The 22,159-nt window shown below is 44.8% G+C and overlaps 7 protein-coding genes across 7 annotated transcripts; 4 read left to right on the forward strand and 3 right to left on the reverse strand.

The window, feature by feature from the left end:
• Positions 1 to 24: 24 nt before the first annotated feature.
• AOL_s00079g329 (uncharacterized protein) lies at positions 25 to 4,985 on the reverse strand (the record flags this gene model as incomplete). The annotated part of the gene is made up of 11 exons (XM_011124204.1): positions 25 to 200; positions 293 to 640; positions 706 to 1,334; positions 1,396 to 1,453; positions 1,537 to 1,880; positions 1,955 to 2,062; positions 2,167 to 2,791; positions 2,851 to 3,551; positions 3,626 to 4,100; positions 4,197 to 4,765; positions 4,864 to 4,985. 11 exons carry the CDS (start codon positions 4,983 to 4,985, stop codon positions 25 to 27), a joined length of 4,155 nt encoding a protein of 1,384 aa, XP_011122506.1.
• Positions 4,986 to 9,153: 4,168 nt separating this feature from the next.
• AOL_s00079g330 (uncharacterized protein) lies at positions 9,154 to 11,619 on the forward strand (the record flags this gene model as incomplete). The annotated part of the gene is made up of 1 exon (XM_011124205.1): positions 9,154 to 11,619. One exon carries the CDS (start codon positions 9,154 to 9,156, stop codon positions 11,617 to 11,619), a length of 2,466 nt encoding a protein of 821 aa, XP_011122507.1.
• Positions 11,620 to 11,996: 377 nt separating this feature from the next.
• Positions 11,997 to 12,422, reverse strand: AOL_s00079g331 (uncharacterized protein; the record flags this gene model as incomplete). The annotated part of the gene is made up of 1 exon (XM_011124206.1): positions 11,997 to 12,422. The coding sequence occupies one exon, from the start codon at positions 12,420 to 12,422 to the stop codon at positions 11,997 to 11,999; it is 426 nt and encodes a 141-aa protein (XP_011122508.1).
• Positions 12,423 to 12,724: 302 nt separating this feature from the next.
• Positions 12,725 to 13,365, forward strand: AOL_s00079g332 (uncharacterized protein; the record flags this gene model as incomplete). The annotated part of the gene is made up of 3 exons (XM_011124207.1): positions 12,725 to 12,757; positions 12,820 to 12,885; positions 12,937 to 13,365. 3 exons carry the CDS (start codon positions 12,725 to 12,727, stop codon positions 13,363 to 13,365), a joined length of 528 nt encoding a protein of 175 aa, XP_011122509.1.
• A 66-nt stretch (positions 13,366 to 13,431) lies between these two features.
• AOL_s00079g333 (uncharacterized protein) lies at positions 13,432 to 14,315 on the reverse strand (the record flags this gene model as incomplete). Its single annotated transcript, XM_011124208.1, has 2 exons — positions 13,432 to 13,623; positions 13,662 to 14,315. The coding sequence occupies 2 exons, from the start codon at positions 14,313 to 14,315 to the stop codon at positions 13,432 to 13,434; spliced, it is 846 nt and encodes a 281-aa protein (XP_011122510.1).
• Positions 14,316 to 16,203: 1,888 nt separating this feature from the next.
• AOL_s00079g334 (uncharacterized protein) lies at positions 16,204 to 17,322 on the forward strand (the record flags this gene model as incomplete). The annotated part of the gene is made up of 3 exons (XM_011124209.1): positions 16,204 to 16,692; positions 16,751 to 16,885; positions 16,951 to 17,322. The coding sequence occupies 3 exons, from the start codon at positions 16,204 to 16,206 to the stop codon at positions 17,320 to 17,322; spliced, it is 996 nt and encodes a 331-aa protein (XP_011122511.1).
• A 3,238-nt stretch (positions 17,323 to 20,560) lies between these two features.
• On the forward strand, positions 20,561 to 20,838 carry AOL_s00079g335 (uncharacterized protein; the record flags this gene model as incomplete). Its single annotated transcript, XM_011124210.1, has 2 exons — positions 20,561 to 20,736; positions 20,814 to 20,838. The coding sequence occupies 2 exons, from the start codon at positions 20,561 to 20,563 to the stop codon at positions 20,836 to 20,838; spliced, it is 201 nt and encodes a 66-aa protein (XP_011122512.1).
• Positions 20,839 to 22,159: the final 1,321 nt, after the last annotated feature.

The raw sequence follows: 22,159 nt of genomic DNA on the forward strand, positions 1-22,159 counted from the left end.
ATCGTGGCTTGTCACCCCGGTGATTTATTGCTTCTTGGATATTTCAAAAAGTCTTCCAGAAAACCTCCAACTTGGTACCGTATCTTGAACCTGCGATTCCGAAGAGGTTCTAGTTGAATCGGGTGACGTTGGGGCCAAGGAAGGAGTAGAATCGCTCCATGTCCGTGCACGCCGTAAGAAGGGATCTTTAGGAAGTATTCCTATCCAAATTAAGGGCAAATTGTCAGAGTCTCATTCTTCTAAATTCTGTTATATATATATCGCTGAATGGGAGCCTCAAGAATGTAGTTACCATTTGGCATATCCACTAGCATTTGACAGGGAAATCCGCTAATAGGAAATTCCGAGCTATCATCGAGACATAGAGATATCTCTACAGAGGCATCCCAATTGGAGACAATAAATTCGATTTCCGGTAGTTCAAATTTGCAGATTTCTTTGTCTATCATTTGCTGAATTGTCGATTGAGAGAGGTAGATAGGATCTACTAAGAGGTTTCCAGGACCTTTCGAGGTTTCTCGAACGGTGAAGGAAGGTTGCCACGATGAACCTAGGCCTCTCGTGCTGTTTAGGCTCTGTAACAGCTTACCCAACTTACAAATATTGGCGTTACGAGGACCCCAGCGGCACATGATGCTACCTTCATTTCGAGATTAAGTAATAAGCATGTATCTTCTCTGAAACGCCGGGGCCTATGTGATGTACCTTTAACGAGAATGCCATCAAAGGTCTCAAATTTGCCGTAGTGCTCCTTTGCATCATGGAGCTCAAAATAGAACGTTGAACATATCAAATGATCAGCGAGGACCTTGATGGGGCCATTCAAGCTCTGAACCTGTTTGCGCGTTTCGGATTCGATTCTTTGCAGGGAATCCAAGTCGTCTAGATGTGGTGGGTCATCACTCTTGTCGAATTTTGCATTCCACCGAACGTATCGGTTTCCAGTGTGCTGAATTGAAGTCGGTCCTGCCGCTGGATTTACATAGAAATCATTGGACTTGAGCCAAATATTCCAAGTTTCTTCGGAAACGATGCCACTTTCAACATGGTCAGTCGCAGTCCAATGTAATTTTTCCGTCGCTCGGGCTACAACGCTTCGGGATCGAAATTTCTTCTCTTTCCTAGGTTTAGCAGAGTTTGGACTGTATCCAGATCCGAGCGATAGGACAATGTCAGGCGGCAAATGGTTAACCTCTGGCCATATCAGTTTGCGTTCTGAATCGGCAACAAGGATTGGATTGTTGTGGTAGATCCCGCCATCCAAATAAACCTCCTTAGACGCAGCGTGGGAGAATTCTTTGAGGTATCCAGGCGTTGCGCATGTAGCTCGGGCACTGTGAATCGTTGTATTAAATCGCCTATTTCAATTATAAAGGTAAGAGGAATTCTGCTTACGCTTCCCAAGTTCTGAATTCATTTTCTGGTATCTCTGATCGTGAAAATTCGTAGAATGCTAGAGTTAATTTGATTTTAGCTGTCAATTCAAGAGCTGTGGGGGAGTATTGAACTTAATTGTGCACGATGGTGGGAACGTACCCGGTCTGGTATCAACATGGTTATAATTTCCCAAAACAATAACTTTACCAGTTGATGACGCCGTAGTTACTGCAACTTTAGGGGCCGGTCTGGAAGATGACTCGGTTATGGTCCGCTTGGTGCCACCGAACAAATAGTCACTTGTGGAAAACGCCTTTATAAGAACATTTTCCAAGGGTTCTCTTTTGTATTTGTACTTCGCACCAACAAGATCTTGTATTCCTAGCAGGTTACCTAGCTTTCTCTTGGAGAAAGATTTTCGACAGAATTTTTTGAATTGCGCTATACAATCCGTCATAGACCAGTTTTCTGTGACGAGGCCTAAAGCAATGTGCCCGCCGGTGCTATAGGTCGATTGTCATTAGTACGAAGGGTCCGTGATAGAGCTTAAAAGGCAAGTACGGAAGATAAATATTACCTTGTACCGACGATGAGGTCAAAAAAGCTGGTCAGCTGGAAATCGAAGCCAAGCGTGCTCTCCAGGCCCTGGAGGAAAATCAATTGGCTGAGTCCACGGACTCCTCCGCTGCATATTAAATGAATATTAGAGCAGGTACCCCAATAATAGAATGATAATGGTGGCTATAATAGAAAAAGAGAGAATTATATCAGGTAACTGTGGCGGCTTACCCATCGAGCGATAGTACTCTGACCCCGGCAGATGGAGGTTTCACCGTGAATAATTGAGATGACTGGTTAGTTTTGTCGTCAGGATGCATAGGGCAATTCTGTATTGCGATGCATCCGGCTTTTATGGTGCCATATGTTTGAAGGCAGGGGGTACAAATAATATGACCGCAATTCAAGTGATGTTCCGGACTGTGAAAAAGACAGACGAGGCAGGCCGTGTGGCTAATGAAATTAGCTGTGCCCCCAAAACTCCTGTAAAGTGGTACCATGTGATCATTTTTATGAAGACTTGCTACTAATGTAACTTCCTCTTCTTTGGTCTCAAGTTCGCCGCTACCTTGTCTGGCCCTCGATTTGGTTACCATATAGTCGAGAGATTTCAATATCAACTTTCCGAAGGTGCTGATGTAGTCTGGGTCTAGCGAGGCAGTATAATCCCCAGTAGCGATAATTTTTCCGCTAGAGTCTTGGTGGCCCTTGCTTTTATGCCCAGCCCTATAATTGACGCAGCGGACTTTAGGATCACGGGGAGATCTATAAGCGCATTCTAAATGCTGCTCGTAAAAGTCTTTGAATGCATTGTCACATGAATGCTTATATTCAGGAAATATATGTGAAGCCGTGCCTATGTTTTCAAAGTTATTCGAATCCAGAAGTCAAGCGAAACAGTTTAAGAACACCTACCGGGAATCTGCTGGCGAGTAGCATCAAGAAGAATACAGGAGGCGATCATGGGGGCTACACTTTCGAATATCTTCTCCACTGTACCAGACACAGGCTTACCTTCTTCAATCATTTTGGTGGTATTCTTCCTGACGTTGAGAATAAGTTTTAATATACTTCCGCCGAAGTTTGGAGGGATTGGACTGTGGGCAAAGGTCGATTTGACAAAGTCGAAAGATGTGCTGAGACTGTTGGCGAAGTGATCGTAGGCTGATTGTAGGTGGAATTGCAGAGCCTTGGAGTTCATAAGCATTCGTCTTTCTCGTTTCATTCGGTGAGAACGTTGAACACTAGTTTTTATCTCACGATAAAGTTGGGAAACCTGCTGCTTTATCAAGTTACTCCGGCCTTTTCTGGGAATCCCTACCACTCTCACATCATCATAGTAGAGCTTCAATAGGTCTTCTATGGTTTCAACATTCTTATCGCGCCCTTTCCAGTGCTTTATGAATGGGATGAACTTTGGGTTTTTGGAGAACTCAATATTGGCTTCTTGCAATACATGCTTCGTTGCAGTATCGGCCGCCCAAAAAATATCCGGCACTTCACTTGGAAGGGGGTTTAAAGCAATGATTGCGCGCGGAAGGACCGGTTGGTTCGAGGATTTTTCCAGGGCGGCTACCGCCCATATTAATAATCTTTCGATGGCATTTTCTAGTTTGCTTGACGAAAAAACAAGAAGATATCATAAGACAGTCGTTCAGCTTCACGCCAGTTATGTAGATAAGATACTTACTTTTTTTCTTGTAACACGAAAACCACTACATCTGAGAATGTGAAAAGAATCCGAGGGTAAAGCTCCGAGACAATATATTCGCGTCTTTTTGTCGCATCATTTATCGCCCATTTGAGCTCTCGTTTCGAGTTCTGCTGCATTGCATTATCCCGCCGCTTGCGGGCGAAAAATGACTTGGTGTCTTGCTTCGCTCCAGAAATACGTTCAGATACCGCTTTTCGAATTTTCTCGCGTTTATGAGTTCTCGAGCCTAGTGGTGTCCGCTCGCCACCTTCTAAGCCCTCGCAATCAGCGTAAAGTATTGGATGTCGATTTTCTGTTTTGTAGGTATGGGGGTCACAGAATAGGTGGACATCTCCAGACGTTGGCACTGTGCTAAAACATGCTGCAGATTGGACTACAGGTGTTTCGTGTGGCACTTCGCCAGGGTAGTCGAGTTCCATCAACATTCTAATTAGTGTACTTTTTCCAGATCCTAGACGGGAAACGGTTGCAGCCATCATATAATTAGCCTGGTCCTATGAATATTTCTGGTGACGACGATTGCAGACACTCGCAGCTAAATACTTACCGGTAGATCCGACGAAAGATACAAGAGCTGGATAGGTTTCCTCGTTTAGGCCTGAAACGATCTCCCCATAGCGCCCGAGGTCCTGGAAAACGAGTTTATCCTTATTGTCTTTAATGACGGCAAACCAAGCTGTTTCTTCGTCTTGGCGGTGCAAGGCCTCTTGATCTTCTTCTCCAACTTGAGGCTCGAGTATTTTTTCAAGCTTCCTTTCTATATCTGGATCTATTGGTTCGTGTACTTGCTTTCGGATTCCCTTTAAACCTTTCTTTCCCACTTTGTGTGCTGCAATCTTTGGCCAACAAGGCTCGCAATACGCCACCTGACAAAGATTGCAGACCATACACTTCAAATCCGGCCCAGATTTTTCACACTCTCCGCATTCGAGGGGTTCGTCGGGGTTGTCTAGTACTGGGAGTTCTACAGGCAAACCTTGCCCATCTCCCAATTCTGGTAGACTTTCATTTAGAGGAAGGGGTGGAGGCGGTGGCACTGGCAGCGGTACCGGCTTTCTCGCGATCGTGAACTCGTTGATGTTAACCAAGGGGGTTGTATCCGTTCCGAAAGGCGAACTATAGATAATTCTTAGTTTGGAATTGATTATGATCTTCGATCGAGCGGGCGCTCGACTCTGCCCAGGGTTGCAACCAATGCTCACGCGATCACATACCTGAGGTATTTGACTGGATTTGGGAGGGTATCTACCGCATCACCATCGGGGTCTCCGTAGTCATAGCTATAGTTAGCCACATTGCCGCCAGTTTGAAGGCTGATGACCGACATCTGAGCCATAGCTTAATTGGCTAGAAATAACAGAATGGATAGAACAATTTTTTTAGCTAAAAATCGAGAAAGATTGCAATCAATGTGGGGCAGACTGCACGATCGGAGCATTTCCCTTCAGGTTGTTACTTGGAGGTATTCAGGTAAAGTGCAATACCCAAGAAAGTTAAGTATGAAAAAAAATATCCGAGCTGTGCTTGTGATGAGATAGGACTTCTTTTAGAGTTATGTCTGCCCATCTTAAAATCCCTGAGAATTAATTATAACCCCGCTTCTAAACTCGAGGGGGTATCATCTCTGGGATAGATACCAAGCCACTGTGTGTCAAAATTGTCACGCATATTGTTTTTATTGGTCGAAAACTACCTTATGTGCAACTTTACAAAAATCCAATAACCAGTAGCAATTGACCTAGGCTGAAATCTCGAGGCTAAAGTTGGCCCAGCTGAGCATCGATTGCTGCACTGTACTGCAAGGAAAACTCAACACGCATACAGCGCGCATACCTGCCTTTGGTATAAAGCCAATTGGGCCGACGAGAACGCAACTATCTGCTGAATGATGCTTAGAGGCTCAAATTTAACTGCATGTTAAACAGGAATATACAACCCCAGTGGGTTAATTCCACCACTCTCCCCGTATGTATCTAGATCTGAGGTCCTAGCCAATTAGCCCGGCCTGTTGTGTGATCCGTAGAGTTGCTAAAAAGGCGTTGTAAATGTTGCATTTTAGCAACCGGCTCGATCCTACATCCGCGTCCACGTCCATGGCCATATGCCATGCATGTGCATGAAACATTGAAATGCAGGACCTTCGGATCCATGTCCTTCCTTGTATACCTAAATACTTACCCAAGATCTGAAGATATCTAAACCAGTTTGGATTCGAATACAATCCCGCCTTCAGATTAGAATCCCATTTGTTAGATGTAACTTCGGGTACGTATCCATTCATCTAGATATCCGCAATTCTATATCTAATTTTGAAGTAACATCATACCAAACCGCAAGGCATCTCAAACTTGAGTCTGATACATATATACGAAAAAATTGCCTGCGGACGGATACGTAAGTACCCGTGCTTTGCCGGGACCTGTGTTCGTGATAGGCTGATACCGGAACGAATGGACAAACCAGGCAGTTGATGCAATGCTTGCCAAAACAGTGGAAAGGGGTGGTTGCGGTACACCAGAATTAATTGCCCACCATAGTGAATGTTTACTAGGATGCCACGAGTATAAAGGATGTTGATTTTTCCCTCGATAGTACTAGTTTCTTTTGTGGAGAATTTCTATCGTAGATTAATTAAATCTATACACCCTTGACACCGAACTAGCCTTACCTAAAAGTCAAATACATACGTCACCCAAGCTTTCCTAAATATCAAACTAAAGGACCCTGTTCTTTGAGCTATTCTACGTTGGTGTTGACAGCTCTTCGGTGATACATCCATCATGCCCTCTCGATTCGTCCAGACTTGCAAGTGCAGCCGTGAACTAGTTCAGACCTCCGATAAAGATTCAGCTGGGCGCCCGAAATCAGTTCCTATTACTCTGAATCTTGTGTGTCTGACGACCATTACCATCCAGCCAAGCGATCGTTTACCCTCCTCGTCTCTGGGACGAAACCGAGCTACTGGATACTAAGGCTCTTGACGCGATGTTTCTACTAAGGCGTATCGTGATATACAGGGGGGCTTAAACTCGACCTGTGCCGTGCAGTAGCGAGAGAAGTGGAGTTGGGATTATCAATTTCGATGGGTTTGAAAGGGTTGGCGAACTGGCGTGTGCATTTTAGCCTGTTTTAGAATCTGGATTTTTTAATATTTTTAGCATTAAAGGGGGGATTTTTATATATAGACATGTATATCCATAGACAAGAGCTTGGGTATTTTTGTTACCAGTGCTGTGGGGACACCGTGGTGTAAGAACTAAGTTTGAAGTATATATACGGTATCAAACGAAAATGTAATGCATGATAACTAGTTACTCCAAGTTGAAGAAAGATCGTCATACATAAGTAGACAAAGGTCAAGAAATCGTTCTCGGTATCAAGGCTCCCAGGCTTGGCTACGTACATACTTATCCGTAATATAGCACTAAAGGGCTATTAGCCCCGGCCCGTGGCTTCAAAAAGGTCCAGACCCTTTCAGGACGCCGAAATGGTATAGATAAAATTACAAGAATTTATACCCGAGTCAGGAAGTGAATGGAGATTTGAACAGATCATAAGAGTTCTTGACTATCGCATTTAGTCATCGATCCTATAAATGTGATAAGATATAGCTATTACCTTTGACCGGGGTATACGCCATGCCTCCGTCTTCGGACGGGGAAGGATTGTCAAAATACAACATTTTCCGGGATTCGGCTTTTTTTGGGCTTTTTTTTTTGTTTCTTGCGATCGATTGATCAATTGACTGATTGAAAATTTTAAGGGATTTTTTTTTTTTGATCGCCGGTACTCCAGATGCATATGTTTCAATTAGATTCAAGCTTGCAAGGTGCATGCATATGTAACTTAGTAGGTACATACATACATACATACTACACATGTACTGTATGGGGGTATGCGGGTAACATGGGGTCCATGGATTTGGGATGGCTACACAGTGCACATGTATGTACTATGTGCATGGGTGAATTAATTGGGCGATAAGTCCGAGAGAGGAAAACTCTTTAAAATAGTTTTCCGAGGTTATACAGCGTCTAATGCTCCTGCACGTCGCTTTGACTGATTCTCTATCGATATCTGAACTCAAATTTCTTAGTGTGCCCATTTTGGTATAGTCTATTTAATTTAGGAAATTTTTACATGACAAGCTGAAATTTCTAATTACAGCCTAGGCCTGAGATGTATCATGGCAGCGTAAGTATGTACTAGAGCAGCTGTGGATTCTAAGTTTAAATGTCCAAAATATCTAACTACTGCATGTACGTACTATGTATATGTCTAGCTATAAATTCAAATCCTATAACACTATAATTAATATAATGATGAAACAAGTTGAATGGCAATTTAAAAAAAATAGACTTAGTGTAGACGACCGATTGCCGGATACCCTTGAAAATAGAAAATGGCGCCCGCATTGCATAGACGCACATGCAGGCCTTTTGACGAGAAAGTCATCATATGGACCTCTATGATGATTTCCCAGCACACCCTCACGATGTGAAGAAATAAGCTTCTGGCCGGCTACTATTTCCACCCGCACAGTCTGCATTTCTCAGGAGACATTCCCCATACGAAGAAACCTAGTTATCGATAGCTGGGGGGGGGGTGACATGGGCATATGGGGAAATTTAATATTCGAAATGTCAAAATGTGGCTGAGCCAATAGGAGCCTGTTGTGGCTTATGCGCGCTGCCAAACTTGGAAATCGGCCGTGTTTGGCTGGCCGCGTGCACTTGCCATTTCTGGACGGCGGCTCCGCGTGCCAAAGGAGCAGTCCCACTCATTCTCAACCTCTCAACCTCCACATACTAACATCCTCTCATCCATGCATCTTGCTTTTTCGGCCCTTATTGCCCTTGCCCCTTTCGTTCGCTCAGGCCCTGTTTGTTGCTGCATGCTCACCAACATTGGAGGTACATTGTATACATATGTAAAGTACTTACATATGTATACACTTGCTTACCCTAAATGCACGATATGAACGCCCGTATGTGAGTAAGTAAGCAAGTACAGTTGGTGGCAGGCAGGCAGGCGACGGCTGTGACCCGATGTACCTCGCTCAATCGGGAACCCTCCAATTCTTGCCTTGCAGCGTTATATGAAGGGGGGGTATATATTAGGGTGCGTATTTCCAGGCAACCTCCCGGACGTGTTTAATCGATAACTACTTCTTTGCTGACGTAGTTCCGTACGATAGGACCGTTAGACGGAGGACACACAATACAGACTTAAGCAGTTAGCTGGGAGAAGGCTAGCGACTTCATGGGTAAGTGACTGAATGACTGACTCTTGACACCTCACAACCTCCGTACTTTGGGGTATTCTCGGTGGCTGAAAGAGACCTTGGCTAACTGGTGTTTTTGTTTACTTGGCTGCCCGCTATTAGTTAAACCCCTTCCTTCGCTCGGTTGTTCCGATCCCGTTCATTCATTTACCTAACATACGTTTGCACAACATCTCGTTTGCATCACCGGCTTCGAATCGTCCATAGAAGCTTTCATACAATGCCCTACATAGCCTCAACCCCGGAAGCCCTCGAAGCCCGTCTTGGGCGAACCGACAGCCTAGACCCGGCGACCACCTGTCGTGGCATCAGCATTAGTAGTGGGAAGCCATGTCGACGGAATATCACCGCCAAGGCGCCCTCGGGCAAGAAATCTACGGCTAGCAGCAGCAGCAATGGGGGTCAACCTAACCCGGCAGAAGCATTCTTCTGCTGGCAGCACAAGGACCAAGCAGCCGACACTGTGGTTTTACATAGAAGTGATAGCCAGAAGAAGAGGCGGCTGCAAGGAAGAACCAGTTTTGATTCGCTCGTTGAGGTTATATTGGGACCTGAGGCTGCCAATAGCGAGGTTGGGCCTGGACAGACTCAGCTTCTTATCAGGAGAGAGACGCGATTGAATGCAAATGAAGTCATGGTCGTCAGCAAGAATACGGTTGTCAAGAAGGATTCAAAGATGGTGAAAACTGCCAAAAAGCCTGGTGAGAGCCAGGGTGCTATCTGGGATGCCCTCCACAATCAGGAGAATGGAGCTGCACAGGTTGGTGGTCAAGCACCTTACGGGTCTGATGCGAATGGCCAGCCTCAGTATCCTCACATGAATGGACAATACCATGATCCTCAGGTAAACGGCCAGTACCAACAGCAGCAGCCGCAGCAGCAGCAATACCAACATCCAGGGACGCACGGGGTATCGCAAGTACACCAACAATATCCACCACACCGTCCTTCGGCGCCTGCAATGGGACGGATAGACGAGGCTCCAGGAGACACGTACCCTCCTAACAACGAGTTTAAACCGCCCCCACCCCGGCCTCACAGCTATAGGCCAAAACGGCCATCCTTGTTGGCGCAGCTGTTCTGTTGTCTCTCAGTTGAAGACAATGACACGCCACCTCCAAGGCCATATGTCCAAGCTCAACAGCACCAACAAGCACAGCAGCACCAACAAGCACAGCAGCACCAACAAGCGCAACATTATCAACAAGCACAACATCATCAACAAGCGCCACCACCTCAGATGCAGTCTGTTAGACCTACCCACCAAATTCCTCCTCCAATCAATACAACCCCTTATCAAGGCAATTACCAGGCGGTACCACCACAGCAGGTTCAACAAGTTCCCTCAGGGCCTTCCAATCACCACCCCCCACATCTGAAGTTCGAGTCCCCAATCCGACCTGAATACCCACCCAACATCCATGTCCACAATGGTTGGGACAAAACTCCATATCCACCCAACATGAATGATGACGATGATGCCGAATTCTCATCCTCCTCTGCAGACGAAGACTCCGACGGCGACGATGCCGAAAGCATCGCTCTCCCCGATGAAGCCGTCAGTTCTCTATCACCCTCTCTCCCTCTCCATCTTTCCGCAAAAACTCGCACCAAAATCACCACTGAAATGCGAAAGCCCATTTCCCAAAAGGATATGCCAGGTTACATCTACATCTTCTGGTTGAAAGACGATACTAGTGCGCCATTACCAGTCCCCGCATCTGCGCCACCAACCGTGAGCAGTTTCAATATCCCTCCTTTACCAAGCAGCAACGGGTACCTCAAACCTCGCAAAAACAGCTACATCAAGGATCCCGGCTCAGCGGCCCTCTTCCGTGTAGTCGAAGACCCATACGACGATGACGATGACGACGAAAGTGGCGCTATAAACCCCACTTCTAACCGACGTAGCCGAGGAGCTAGCATCAGTGCCGCACCATCATCACCAGGTGGTAGCAAACCTGGTGAAAAGAGAGTCCTACTAAAAATTGGTCGAGCGCAGAATGTTCAACGTAGATTACACCAGTGGAGTCAACAATGCGGTTATAACCTTCAATTACTCCGTTACTACCCATACGTCTCCCTCCAGGATGCACCATCCAGTGCATCGCTCAAAGGAAGTAGTCCACCACCTACACATACACCTGGAACCCCCGGTCTAAGCGTTAGCGGGGCCCGCACTCCATTGAGTGGGAAGCCAACTAGTCCTCCTGCAAGCCTTGGAGCCAAGAAGGTTCCGTTTTCACATAGGGTCGAGCGGTTAATTCATCTTGAGTTGAGAGATGGTTATTACAATAAGCCACACGTATGTGAAACTTGTCAAACAGTTCATAAGGAGTGGTTCGCTGTACCCGGGACGAGGGATGGGGTTAAGCGTGTGGATGAGGTCATCAAACGATGGTGTAAATGGGCGGAGAGTCTTGAGGGTGCAGTGAATAGTAGGGAGCAAGGAGGGGTTAGCGATGGATTAGGACATCGGAGGGGCGATAGTGGTGGTGCTGCAGTGGGATCTCAGACTTCAAAGTTGAAGGAGGAGAGAATGGTAACTGGTGGTGTCAGAGGGGTGGAGAGAATGCAATGGGCTGAAGGGTATGAAGGCCCCGAGTCTCAGGGCGCGGACGATGCGGACGAGCAGGCAAAGAGACAGGCTAGAGTAGATCGTATGGGGACGTTTGGGTTTTTGTAAGGGGTAGTTTTTGGCGATTTCTTTGTTAGGGTGGTTCACCTATTTCTTTCTTTTTCATCGGTTACTTTGGAGGATCATTTGGCTATATCACATCATATGCATATATTAGGCGGGGACGATAGCGAGATACTAACCCTTTTTCGGCATAGGATTGGAGACTTTTGAATTGTCAACGTTACGAATGGACGATTAACTTTGGTAACGAGACTTGTATACTACATTTTATCTGGAATACTTATTTTGGTCAAAATTGATAATATATCTACTTAAGCATATAACAAATATCTACATTACAAAGAATCTAAGCGGCAAATGCAAAACCAAGCTTCTCTATATAATACAGAAAAGAAAGTCCAGCAAGCAAGGATCTAAAAATTCTATTCGGAATCAACAACAGCAGTAGCAGTGATCGCCCAGTCACGATATCTCGCCCCTTCTGTAGTAGTCGTCGCAGTGAACGGAAGAAATTGTGAGAAGGTAGTACAGGAACCCGCTTGCTTACCTATAATTGCTTCCAGACCAACCGATGAATATACGTAAACGTAGTCCGGCGGTGTGTCCGTACACAACCAAAACGTATCCCTCTGGTCATTAGGATTCTGACCAGCCTTGAGCAATGAAGATTTATCGATAGCGACCCCGCCACCAGATGTCCACATTACTGGGATCGGAATCATCCTATTGTCATCTTTCGTAACTAACAGATACGTCTGGTAGTCATTAAGGACATTAGGATGATCGCCTAGGTATTCGGAGCTGTAAATTCCGACTATGACATCTATGATGCTTCCGCCGTCCCCCATTGGAGCCCTTTGGACTAGCCTGAGGTAGCCTTCACTGGCACCGGAATCGGTGTCCACGTTAAAAACTTGGAAGTCATCTCCCGCGTCATAATCGACAAAATGATACCCTTGATTATTTCCGAATAAATCCCAAAAAAGATGACCGGTATAGCCGGGAATATCGGCAGCATATGTACCAGAAGCATCGATCGTGCTAGAAAGAGTTGAGCTGACTTCTGAAACTGATGTTTCCGTGAAGGAGCTGGTGGCAGACGGTGATGTGACGGCAGAGGAACATCCGGTGGATATATCGGCGGCAGCGTATGGAGAAAGTTGTTCAGGCGTTGACAGTGCTGGTGCGCGTATTTCCAGAACGATAACTCGCGTGGCTCCGATATCTTCTTCGGTAACTGTGTAGACTGAGGTCGCCTCTACGGCGCTATATGTCGTCGTAAGCCATGAAGTTGTCGTTGTGGTCGTTGTGGTACTGCCATGGTAATCGAAAAGCTGGGAGCAAAAGGGTTGGAGATTATAGGATGTGATTATATCATATGCTGGTGGCAAAGATGATGAGGATGAGGAAGAGGATGACGAATTAGAAGATGACGAAGAAGAATTAGAGGAAGATGATGACGAATCAGAAGATGACGAAGAAGAATCAGAGGAAGATGATGATGATGACGACGACGACGACGACGAATCGGAAGATGATGACGATGATGACGATGATGAAGACGATGATGAAGAAGAAGATGATAATGAATCAGAAGAAGAAGATGATGATGATGAGTCAGAAGATGATGGGGATGATGACGGGGATGACGATGATGAAGAAGAGGAGGGGGAGGAGGAGGACGGAAAGGACGACGAGGAATATGGAGAGATAGATGAATTTAATGACGAAATATCCAAAGATGAAGGGCGAGAGGAGGAAGTACGAGAGGAGAAGCCCAAACTCGATTGATTCGATAGATTCGATGCGGAAGAGGGGAGGGGAGTTATCATGTTAGTACCGGAAGAATCACTGACTCTAGAAGAGCCTGTCCTTGTAATTTGGCTCGAAACTAGAGTACGAGATGGCTGCAGTCCTGTTGTAGACGATATACTCTGGGAAGGTTGTATCGGCCCAACGAGGGCTGGTAGCCAACCATCCGGAGTAGACCCAGGGTAAGCGGCCATTCTCAAGTAGTATCCCCCCTGAGCTCTTCTTAGACGATATAATCTATATATTTTCCCGTTATATTCCAAGCACATCCCTACCTCGTTGAAGAAGATGCGCGATAATATATCGGTACTCAAAATCTCGCCAGACTCGAGAATGTCATGGAGTAGTTCTCCAATGTCGTCCAGCGAAATTGCGTCTTGACGTTTCTGAATAGTTCCTCTTCTAAGGAATATGGCCTCGACCGGTTCCTCTACCGTTAAAAGTCGACCCCCTTGGAGCATGAATCTCGGTGCGGAGGTTTCTGCAATCTTAACCAAGCCAAGACGTCCATCTGAGAAGAGTTGAAAATAAGAGTCTGGTGAATCACCGTCCAACGATTGCAGAACGAAGGAGCTCGGGGTGCTCGTCGGAGTTGAGATCGAACTCCACGACGGAACGGTAACATTCTCAGTATAGCTACTAGCTATAGTACTAATTGAACCTGTTTTTCGAGATGTCGTGAAAGTGCTGAAACTTCCAGGCGGTATCGAATTAGAAGGCAACCAGGAGCTAGGACCTACAGTCCCATTTCCCACAGAGGAAACTAATGGATTCCAGATGACATCCTCACATAGTTGCAATTGTGAAGAGCAGGTTTGCGTTTCTGTCCACCGTGTCGTTACAAAGATTGTAGTTATTGTGGTCGACTTCTGTGCAAATGTGCCACAAAAGAGTATAGCCAATGAAATTTGGCGAGCAGCGACCCTCATCCTGCGTCGTGCCGACTTGGAAGGATCATATGTTCGGTGTAGAGACGATGACGGTGTTTTCGAAATTTCACGCGGATGTCAGGTCAAACAAATTTTCCTAGAGGCGCAGTTAAGTCGATGTCGGCCTCTAGTTAGGACGAGCGTGGTCACATACGCCGACCCCTCTCCGAAATAGAAGTGCTGGCGTAGCTTATCTTGGGACATGATAGACATGGCGTTAGTCTTCTTTACCTTCCACGTTATGCAATGATGGTCATCCGCTGATGGCCTATTGTTCTTATCAAAAGAGCAAATTGAAAGGAGAGGCGCCTGCACATGCGCACAATCGTTGGCAGATCTCTGAAAATCGAATTTCATATGCATCAGCGCTATTAGATATACCATATATCGCTAAATCGGGATTCCCACGTGCGCTGACATGCAATTATCGATCGACTAAGCCTTGGTTCTCTCTATTGTATTGATAGAACACTAAGCTTAAGAAAACAAGAGAGAAATAGATTGAAAATTTGAAGGTTGAAGATGGTGAATTATGATCAAAGCTAAGCCATGTACTTCAATGCAATGATAGGCAAGATCGACCCACCGGCGAGCTCGAGTTACACGTAAAAAAAATACAACAAACATCAACACACTTTTTGACTTTCTAGTCTCGTGCTTGATATGGAAAAATCAACGGTAGGTTTCGCAGTAGAGTTGGTCATATCATATCATGTATCCGACGCAAAAACATGTTGAATTCTGTGATCAATAGTGAATCTTCATGGCAGTTATGTGGTTCGGTGGGTTTAAGTCTCTGCTCGCTTCGAGTCAAGCATTCTACTATTCTATGACTGGGATCAATATCTATAGCCTTTGAGTTTGGATCGCTTTGGCCGCGCAGGCAGCAGCAACGCCCATACTATACACGCCGTCGGTTCTCAATTTTGGTACTAAAAACCGAATGAAAGCGAATGGCGTTACTAATTTGCTCTAGAATTACGGAAAATCGTTTTGACAAAGTCCAATTTCTTCCACCAAGGATATGCCGCGGGACAGCTAAGCCTCACACCTCACTTTCGAAATTGTGGAGACGAGAACTGGGATAGACACTATCGAAGTATGCTTAAATCTTGGAAATCTTGGACTTCAGAAATGTCGATCAAGGCGGGGGGACATTAAGGTAAGCCTTCTCCAACGAGACCAGCCTTCTCCGATTTCTATCTGCTTAACCTCTTTCCAGCACGCTTGGAGAAGTTGTGTTGGGATTTTAGCCGGATTTTAGCCTAACTCGCTTCCCTGGTACCCAGCAAGCCGTATCCGTGGTATAGATTCTGGCTAAATTGCTTAAGTCTGGAGAACGGAGAAATCGAGAGGAAAGATATCTGCAGTTAGAGTTCGGTTCTCAGACCATTGGTAAGGATCTTGGTGTTTGTTAAGCATTGCAGCTATTTTGTTCGCCTAGGCTAGCGGTCTCCTGCGTTAATCTTGCGTTAATGATGTCAAGTTGCGGGGCATAAGTCTTGCTAATATAAGGAAAGAAATACTCGGAATGCAACTTGGGCCGCGGAATATTTAGATCGACAGCATTTATGCTGCATCGAGATATCTAGGTAGATTTTCTGTCTGAACGTATAAAGTTCTTGGCTTGTGTATGGACGAAAGATGCGAGTTCTTCCGTCTTGGAATCTGAAGACCTAGGTCCAAACGCTGAAACTCGGGCATTCGAATTGGAGAAAGTTGGTATGAGGATATCGAGATCCTAGAGTCGACGATTATAAAAGGTATCTCAACGAGTGTAGATTAATGGTTTCTAGCTTTATGCAATAAAACTTTCCCGGAAAGAAGGGCTTCCAATCTAGAAACCGAAGCTTTGATACCCAAAAGACACAATCTGTTACAAGAGACCATGTTGTATCTCAAGCTCACCACGCTCCTCGCAATCCTCCCTCTCTTCGCGTCTGGTGTTCCGACCACTGGACCGCATATGAAGCGAGCGGAGTGTGCAAGTTGTGAAGATGTCGCCCACGGCTTCGCATCCCTAAACGGCGGTACTTACGGTGGTAAAGGTGGTAAAGTAGTAACAGTTACCACGCATGCCGACCTGAAAAAGTATGCTGGTGCAACCGAACCACTTATCATCCGTATTGACGGAACTATCATCGCAGAGCCCAAAGGCTATGAAGTTCCTGTTAAGAGTTTTAAGACCATCATAGGTGTTGGCGAAAAGGGACATCTAGTCGGTGGCGGGTTTAATATCAATAACCAGAAGAATGTTATCATTCGAAACCTGGAAATCAGTGATAGCTATGAGCCAACCGACTATAATGGTAAAGGCGGAGATTGGGATGGTATCCAGGTCGACACCAGCGTCAACATCTGGATCGATCATGTTAAAGTGAGTAAAAGCCTGCGAAAATAAAAAAAATAGGGAAAATATACTAATACTATGATAGCTTGCCCGGATGAGAGATGGTCTCATTGATCTTCGAAAAGACACCAACTACGTTACTGTCTCGAATTGTCTTCTTTCAGAGCACAATAAAGCGTTTGGTATCGGATGGACAGAGAATGTTGTCGCCCAAATGACGGTGAGTCATACCCATATTCAAAGGCCTGAGAAAGAACCAGAATCCTAACATCCCCCACCAACCAGATCAATGATAACTTCTTCAACTCCACTAACCAACGTGGTCCCTCCGCCGACAATCTCAAATATTGCCACATGTATAACAACTATTTCCTAAATGTCACCTCGTATGGCAACTACGCCCGTGGCAAAACTGCCCTGCTTGTCGAAAACTCGTATTTCGAAAGAGTCAATGATCCCGTCGTCGCTGGTCCTAACGCCTCGATAAAGAGCAATTGGTTGAAATTCAAGGATTGCACTGGAGATATCCACCTGAATGTGAATGCGCACAAGGTGTTCAAAGCTTCAAAATTTTATGAGTACTCGTTGAAAGATCCTTATGATCTGCCAACCACAATCCCACCGTTTGTTGGACCGAGGCCGGAAATCGGTGTCTGAGTGAAGAAAGTCTTTGGAATTCGGAAGTAGAGTGAGGGTTTCCGGATATTCCACTATCCGGGTTTGGGGCTCTAGTATCCATGTAATAGTAGCAGAGCAATATAGTCCCGCTGCAATAGGTTTATCGTGCATCCGCATCGCAGATCAGAAACCAGGAATAGTATCAATAATGTGGCCTGATGTGATCTCGTATTCGCCACAGAAAGTATCAAAGTGGAATTTCCTACTATACGCACCAGCATATCTATAACTACTGTTCTCTGTTGTCTGGTTTCCGAGACCAAGTTAAGTTGTCCTAAAATTTAGAACTAGTTTTCCCGTTTCCTGGGCTAAATGTGTTGTTGTTGTTGCAAATTTAGCCGGCTTGCAAATTACAGTCTCGACACTAAACCAGCTTAGCTCATGCAAATTAATGCATTGTTCATGAATTCATTACATTGTCGATTTCAAATGCTCGAAGAGTTCTAACTTGAGAGTTGATAGTATTTCTTAATTGGACTTTTCTGAGTACTCTTTGAATACTTGACGGCGTATCTATTGTCTCCTTCGAAATGTTTTTTTTCGTGGTCTTGTTAAGATCACGGGCTTCTCCGGTAAATTAAACGTGTACACACGTACAAGGGAGGATGAGGCTTTGAATTCGAATCCAACATCGACCAGGACATATAATTTAGCCGCGATGTGTTTGCATTAAATCCTGACAAGGTAGCACAAAACAAAAATTTGACTTGAAAAATGGCAGCCTAAGCCGATACCAGCTGTATGTCCGTTCCCCAGGCTCTATTTTACACGATATACCCTTGGCTCAATGGATTCCTACAGCCACGCCTCGTGCGCGTGCATAACTACACGTAGTTTGGTGAGGCCATATCGAGATGTACGAGTATCCACTAGCTTGTGGATAGATATGCTGAAACAATCGTTGATCTGGCGGTTTCAACAATAATATTGTCCTTTATTGGCTCCTTTTGCAGTTTTGTCTCGTAACCAGACCTGGCTCCTTGACTATCAGGTTATTTCATAAGTGCCCATTGCCGTATAATCATCTGACTATATTTGGGATCCACCAAGGTTAACTCCAAGGTAGATTTTCCAGGACAGCAGTACCAATGTGTGAACCGTGCTTAGAACCCCCCCAATTAGAACGAATACAAAACAATCTTCAAACTGGGCTACATTTTTATCATAAGCCATTGTCCTATTGGACGGAATCAAGCCGTATGATGTTAATTCCCCAATGCAATTTCAATTGCGCAACTAAATACACGTATACAGATAGAAGCGTCTTCAACTTACAACATAGTTCCTAATTCACCCCGCGATCGGAATTTACTCTTCTTTATTCATAAAATCAATTCCAATTTAAGTCCCGTATTCATCGGCAGTTAAACAACCTGCAGAGAATTTCTACAAGGAATTTCGGAAAGTAGTCCGTGCTTGAGAAGGGGCGTTCCCTTCCCGCTTAAGCTTAATCGAGCCCCACTCGAGGAACAATCCCTGGTATATCTCGTATAAAACCTTAAATCCTCGTCGATACATACCGGGGGTACCATATTCTCGAGTACTAGAGGTCTGGGGTAACATTAGCCCCATTCACTGAACTGACTGGTCTCAACTATTGATTTTACTCATAGTTTATGTTTGCCCCCTCTAGTTTATAGTGGAGGGAGTTCCTGAGAGGACGGGTATTTCTTCGATACGAGAGATATGCATTCTCGAATGTATAATTGGTACCGGGTCCGGTAGGTAGAGCCGCGGAGGAGATGGGTCCGCTGCCGGTTTTAGAGACGATGATACCCTATTACATATTAATACAGCTAATTCGGAACATGTACTAAGCGGGCGGAGACGGAATGGATAGCTTGCATCGGCTAATACTACTCACGTACATCAAATATGCAGGACATCGGAGTTCTAGAGAGGTTCCTGGCATAAATTTCGAAGGGCGGCTCTTGAAGACTGAAACCTCTTAATCCACCGCCGCAGAACTCCGATACTTCCCCACTTCTGCTGTACTTAGGAATATTCAATAGATTAAATCTCGCAGAATTGCATGCATGTGAGTTATAGACCGGGTGTGTATATAAAACTGTTTTCCAAATTGAGAATTAGATACCCATTTCAGGAAATATATTAATATATTGCTGTAAGAGCCGCTCGAGCTAGTTTCATGAGATAATGTCTTATTCAGCTAGCTCACCCCAGTCTTCTCATATCATCGACACCTGATACGATATTGACAAGCCTCCGATGTTTGAACTTCGAGCATCGGTGGTCCCAGTTCCGAAATCGATCATGATCATACCTTTGTCTTATCGACCACCAACAATGTTCCGATATTTCCCCAGAATCAAGGTCCGGGGTTACTAGTTCTGATTTGTCTTTCCGGATACCATAGCTCCAGCGAATATTGAAACTCGTACTCAGAGGCGACAAGAATCGACCCAAGAACAATGCACTGGTATCGACACATCCTAGCTTCTTTCTGACGTAGATATCGTATCTCCAAGCCCCTCGCTCGTATTCTTGAGCGGCTATCACCAACGGGATGACGGGTTCCCTTTCCGTGAAAATCTTGAGGCTTATGATGCATGATATCGATCATCGTGGACGGCCCAGGTAGGTGAAAGATAGGCTACTCTTGCATCTCGTGCTTCAAGGCGAAACGATAGGCTACTTTTGAATCTTGGGCTTCGAGGCGAAACGATAGGCTACTTGCGTCCAATTAAGCTCCATGCGTGTAGCGTGGCCACCAGGTGATAGGAGTTTCGGAAGATGGCCAGGGTGCTTATACTTTTTTTTTTTTCGCCGTGCGGGACGACTGAATGATGGTACCGAAGATTACTATACCATTGTCTCCTTGCATTCTATGCAGACTTTCCCTCGTCAACCATTGTCTCCGTGGCCGGGGCCTCGAGTTAATTGCTTGTACATGCCATGCATTTCTACCGATGATGGTATCTCAAATTCGACTATAAGTACCAGCACGCCATCCCCTCTTCGAATCTTTTTTTTCATCATCATCAGCATTCAATTCCAGTATCCAGCCTCAACTTTCCAAACAATCTAAATTATAAAATACATTCTTAAGCTCCTTAGCTTTCCCAGTAAGCTTCCAGAAACCAACCAACCGATACTGATACTCAAAGAATTGAGTATCAATCAAAACGGTGAACAATTGAACAAGTTGACAGTGCTAACAGTACTCGCAATTATATTAAAGACCCAAACAGACAAAATGAAGTTCACTCTCGTCGCCTTCGTCTCCGTCATCGGCCTCGTCGCCGCCAGCCCAGCTGCTTTCCCAAACCCAATGCCATTCTACGAGTCTGAGCCAGAGGCTTTCTCCAAGCTCGCCAAGCGTGACTGCACCTCATGCATCAACAAGATCCGCTGCTGCGCTTTCCCACCAAAGTATGCTTGATTCCAACAGTTCACTCGATTACTTAGTACGAATAAATACTAACAAATTATTTTTCTCTCTCTTGCAGCGTCAACTACTGCCACAAGTGCTAAATGCATCCTTTCGAAGGATGAGCCTCATGGCCAATGAGAAGTGGGGTACTCTTATAGCATGATTGATGGACGGATGGTTTATGATGGCTGAATGAATACAAGAGAAACAACGGGATTCAGCTTTGCTTTTGTTATGTAAATACTATTCTTTTGGCAAGCTTGATAATGGCTGGGTAACTGGTCTGTTCGGGTGTGCAATATATAAATACATACACTTTTTTATACCTCATGCCAGCTTTTCCAATCCCGCGGTTCCTAAGCTTGAATTAATTGTACAGCGGTAGTTCGTACCTTAATATCCAGTTCGATAGCTAGCGGTACTGAAGTATGATCCTGCACGATACCTTTGTTTGTTTCAAGAGCAGAAATTAGTCACACTAGTAAGAATTCACTATTGAATAGATAATTATATAAGAAGGATGTAATGAAGTTTTGCACCTCTTGCGTATACTTATAATTACGCATTTAAACTGCAATGTTATGTAACCATACGCAATGTAATTGTTCTATCCATATTCTTGAAAGCCCAGCTTAATTTCGGCTTGTACAATAAACTTACTACAAGCATGCTATCATGATCATATCTCCTAGTTACCGAATTATCTCTCAATTGCAAGTTAACTAGTTATTTTGTGAATCACAAGTTAACTAGTGCATAATATTAATACTAAATTCGGAGAATTTCCAGATAATATAAATACTCTTGAACCAATTCTTTTTGTGGCTAGTAAAAAGTTTTCCCGCAATATGACAGATCGATTACATGCTCTAAAATCAAAAGATTTTAGAATCAAATCGAGACATCAACTGAGAATATAAAGTTAAGCCGTGGATTTTGTTGCAGCGCTGTTGTAATTACTTAGGTCTCGGTCATAATTTGCCGTTGGATGAAATGGCGCTTAATACCGAACTACCGATTCGGAAAGCATCCCGAAATCAAGCCACCCCGCGAATTTCCTACATAGTACCCATGAACCCACTAGCCACTCTCACCAATTCCGTAACGGAAATTACCAAGTCAAGGTGCAGTTTTTCCTTCTAATTGTGTTCCGAGGGGCAAGAAATTTTATTTAAAATCTAATGCAATGCTGATTCTCATTGTTCCGTGTGTGCCACTATAGATTCGTAATACTACGTTGTCAGTGAAGCTAGTGATTACTCAAATACCTGTATACATGATCGATCTAGATCCTGTTATTCCATGGGACGTATACGACAAGCCCAGGACGAAGATACCCTGAACGCACATGTACCAGCTGCCAACGAATAGGTTCTTAGGCATGACGCTCGCGGCGAAGCCACGGATTAATTCGATTGTCAA

Source organism: Orbilia oligospora (assembly GCF_000225545.1).
Source record: "Orbilia oligospora ATCC 24927 unplaced genomic scaffold scaffold00079, whole genome shotgun sequence".
Lineage (NCBI taxonomy): Eukaryota > Fungi > Ascomycota > Orbiliomycetes > Orbiliales > Orbiliaceae > Orbilia > Orbilia oligospora.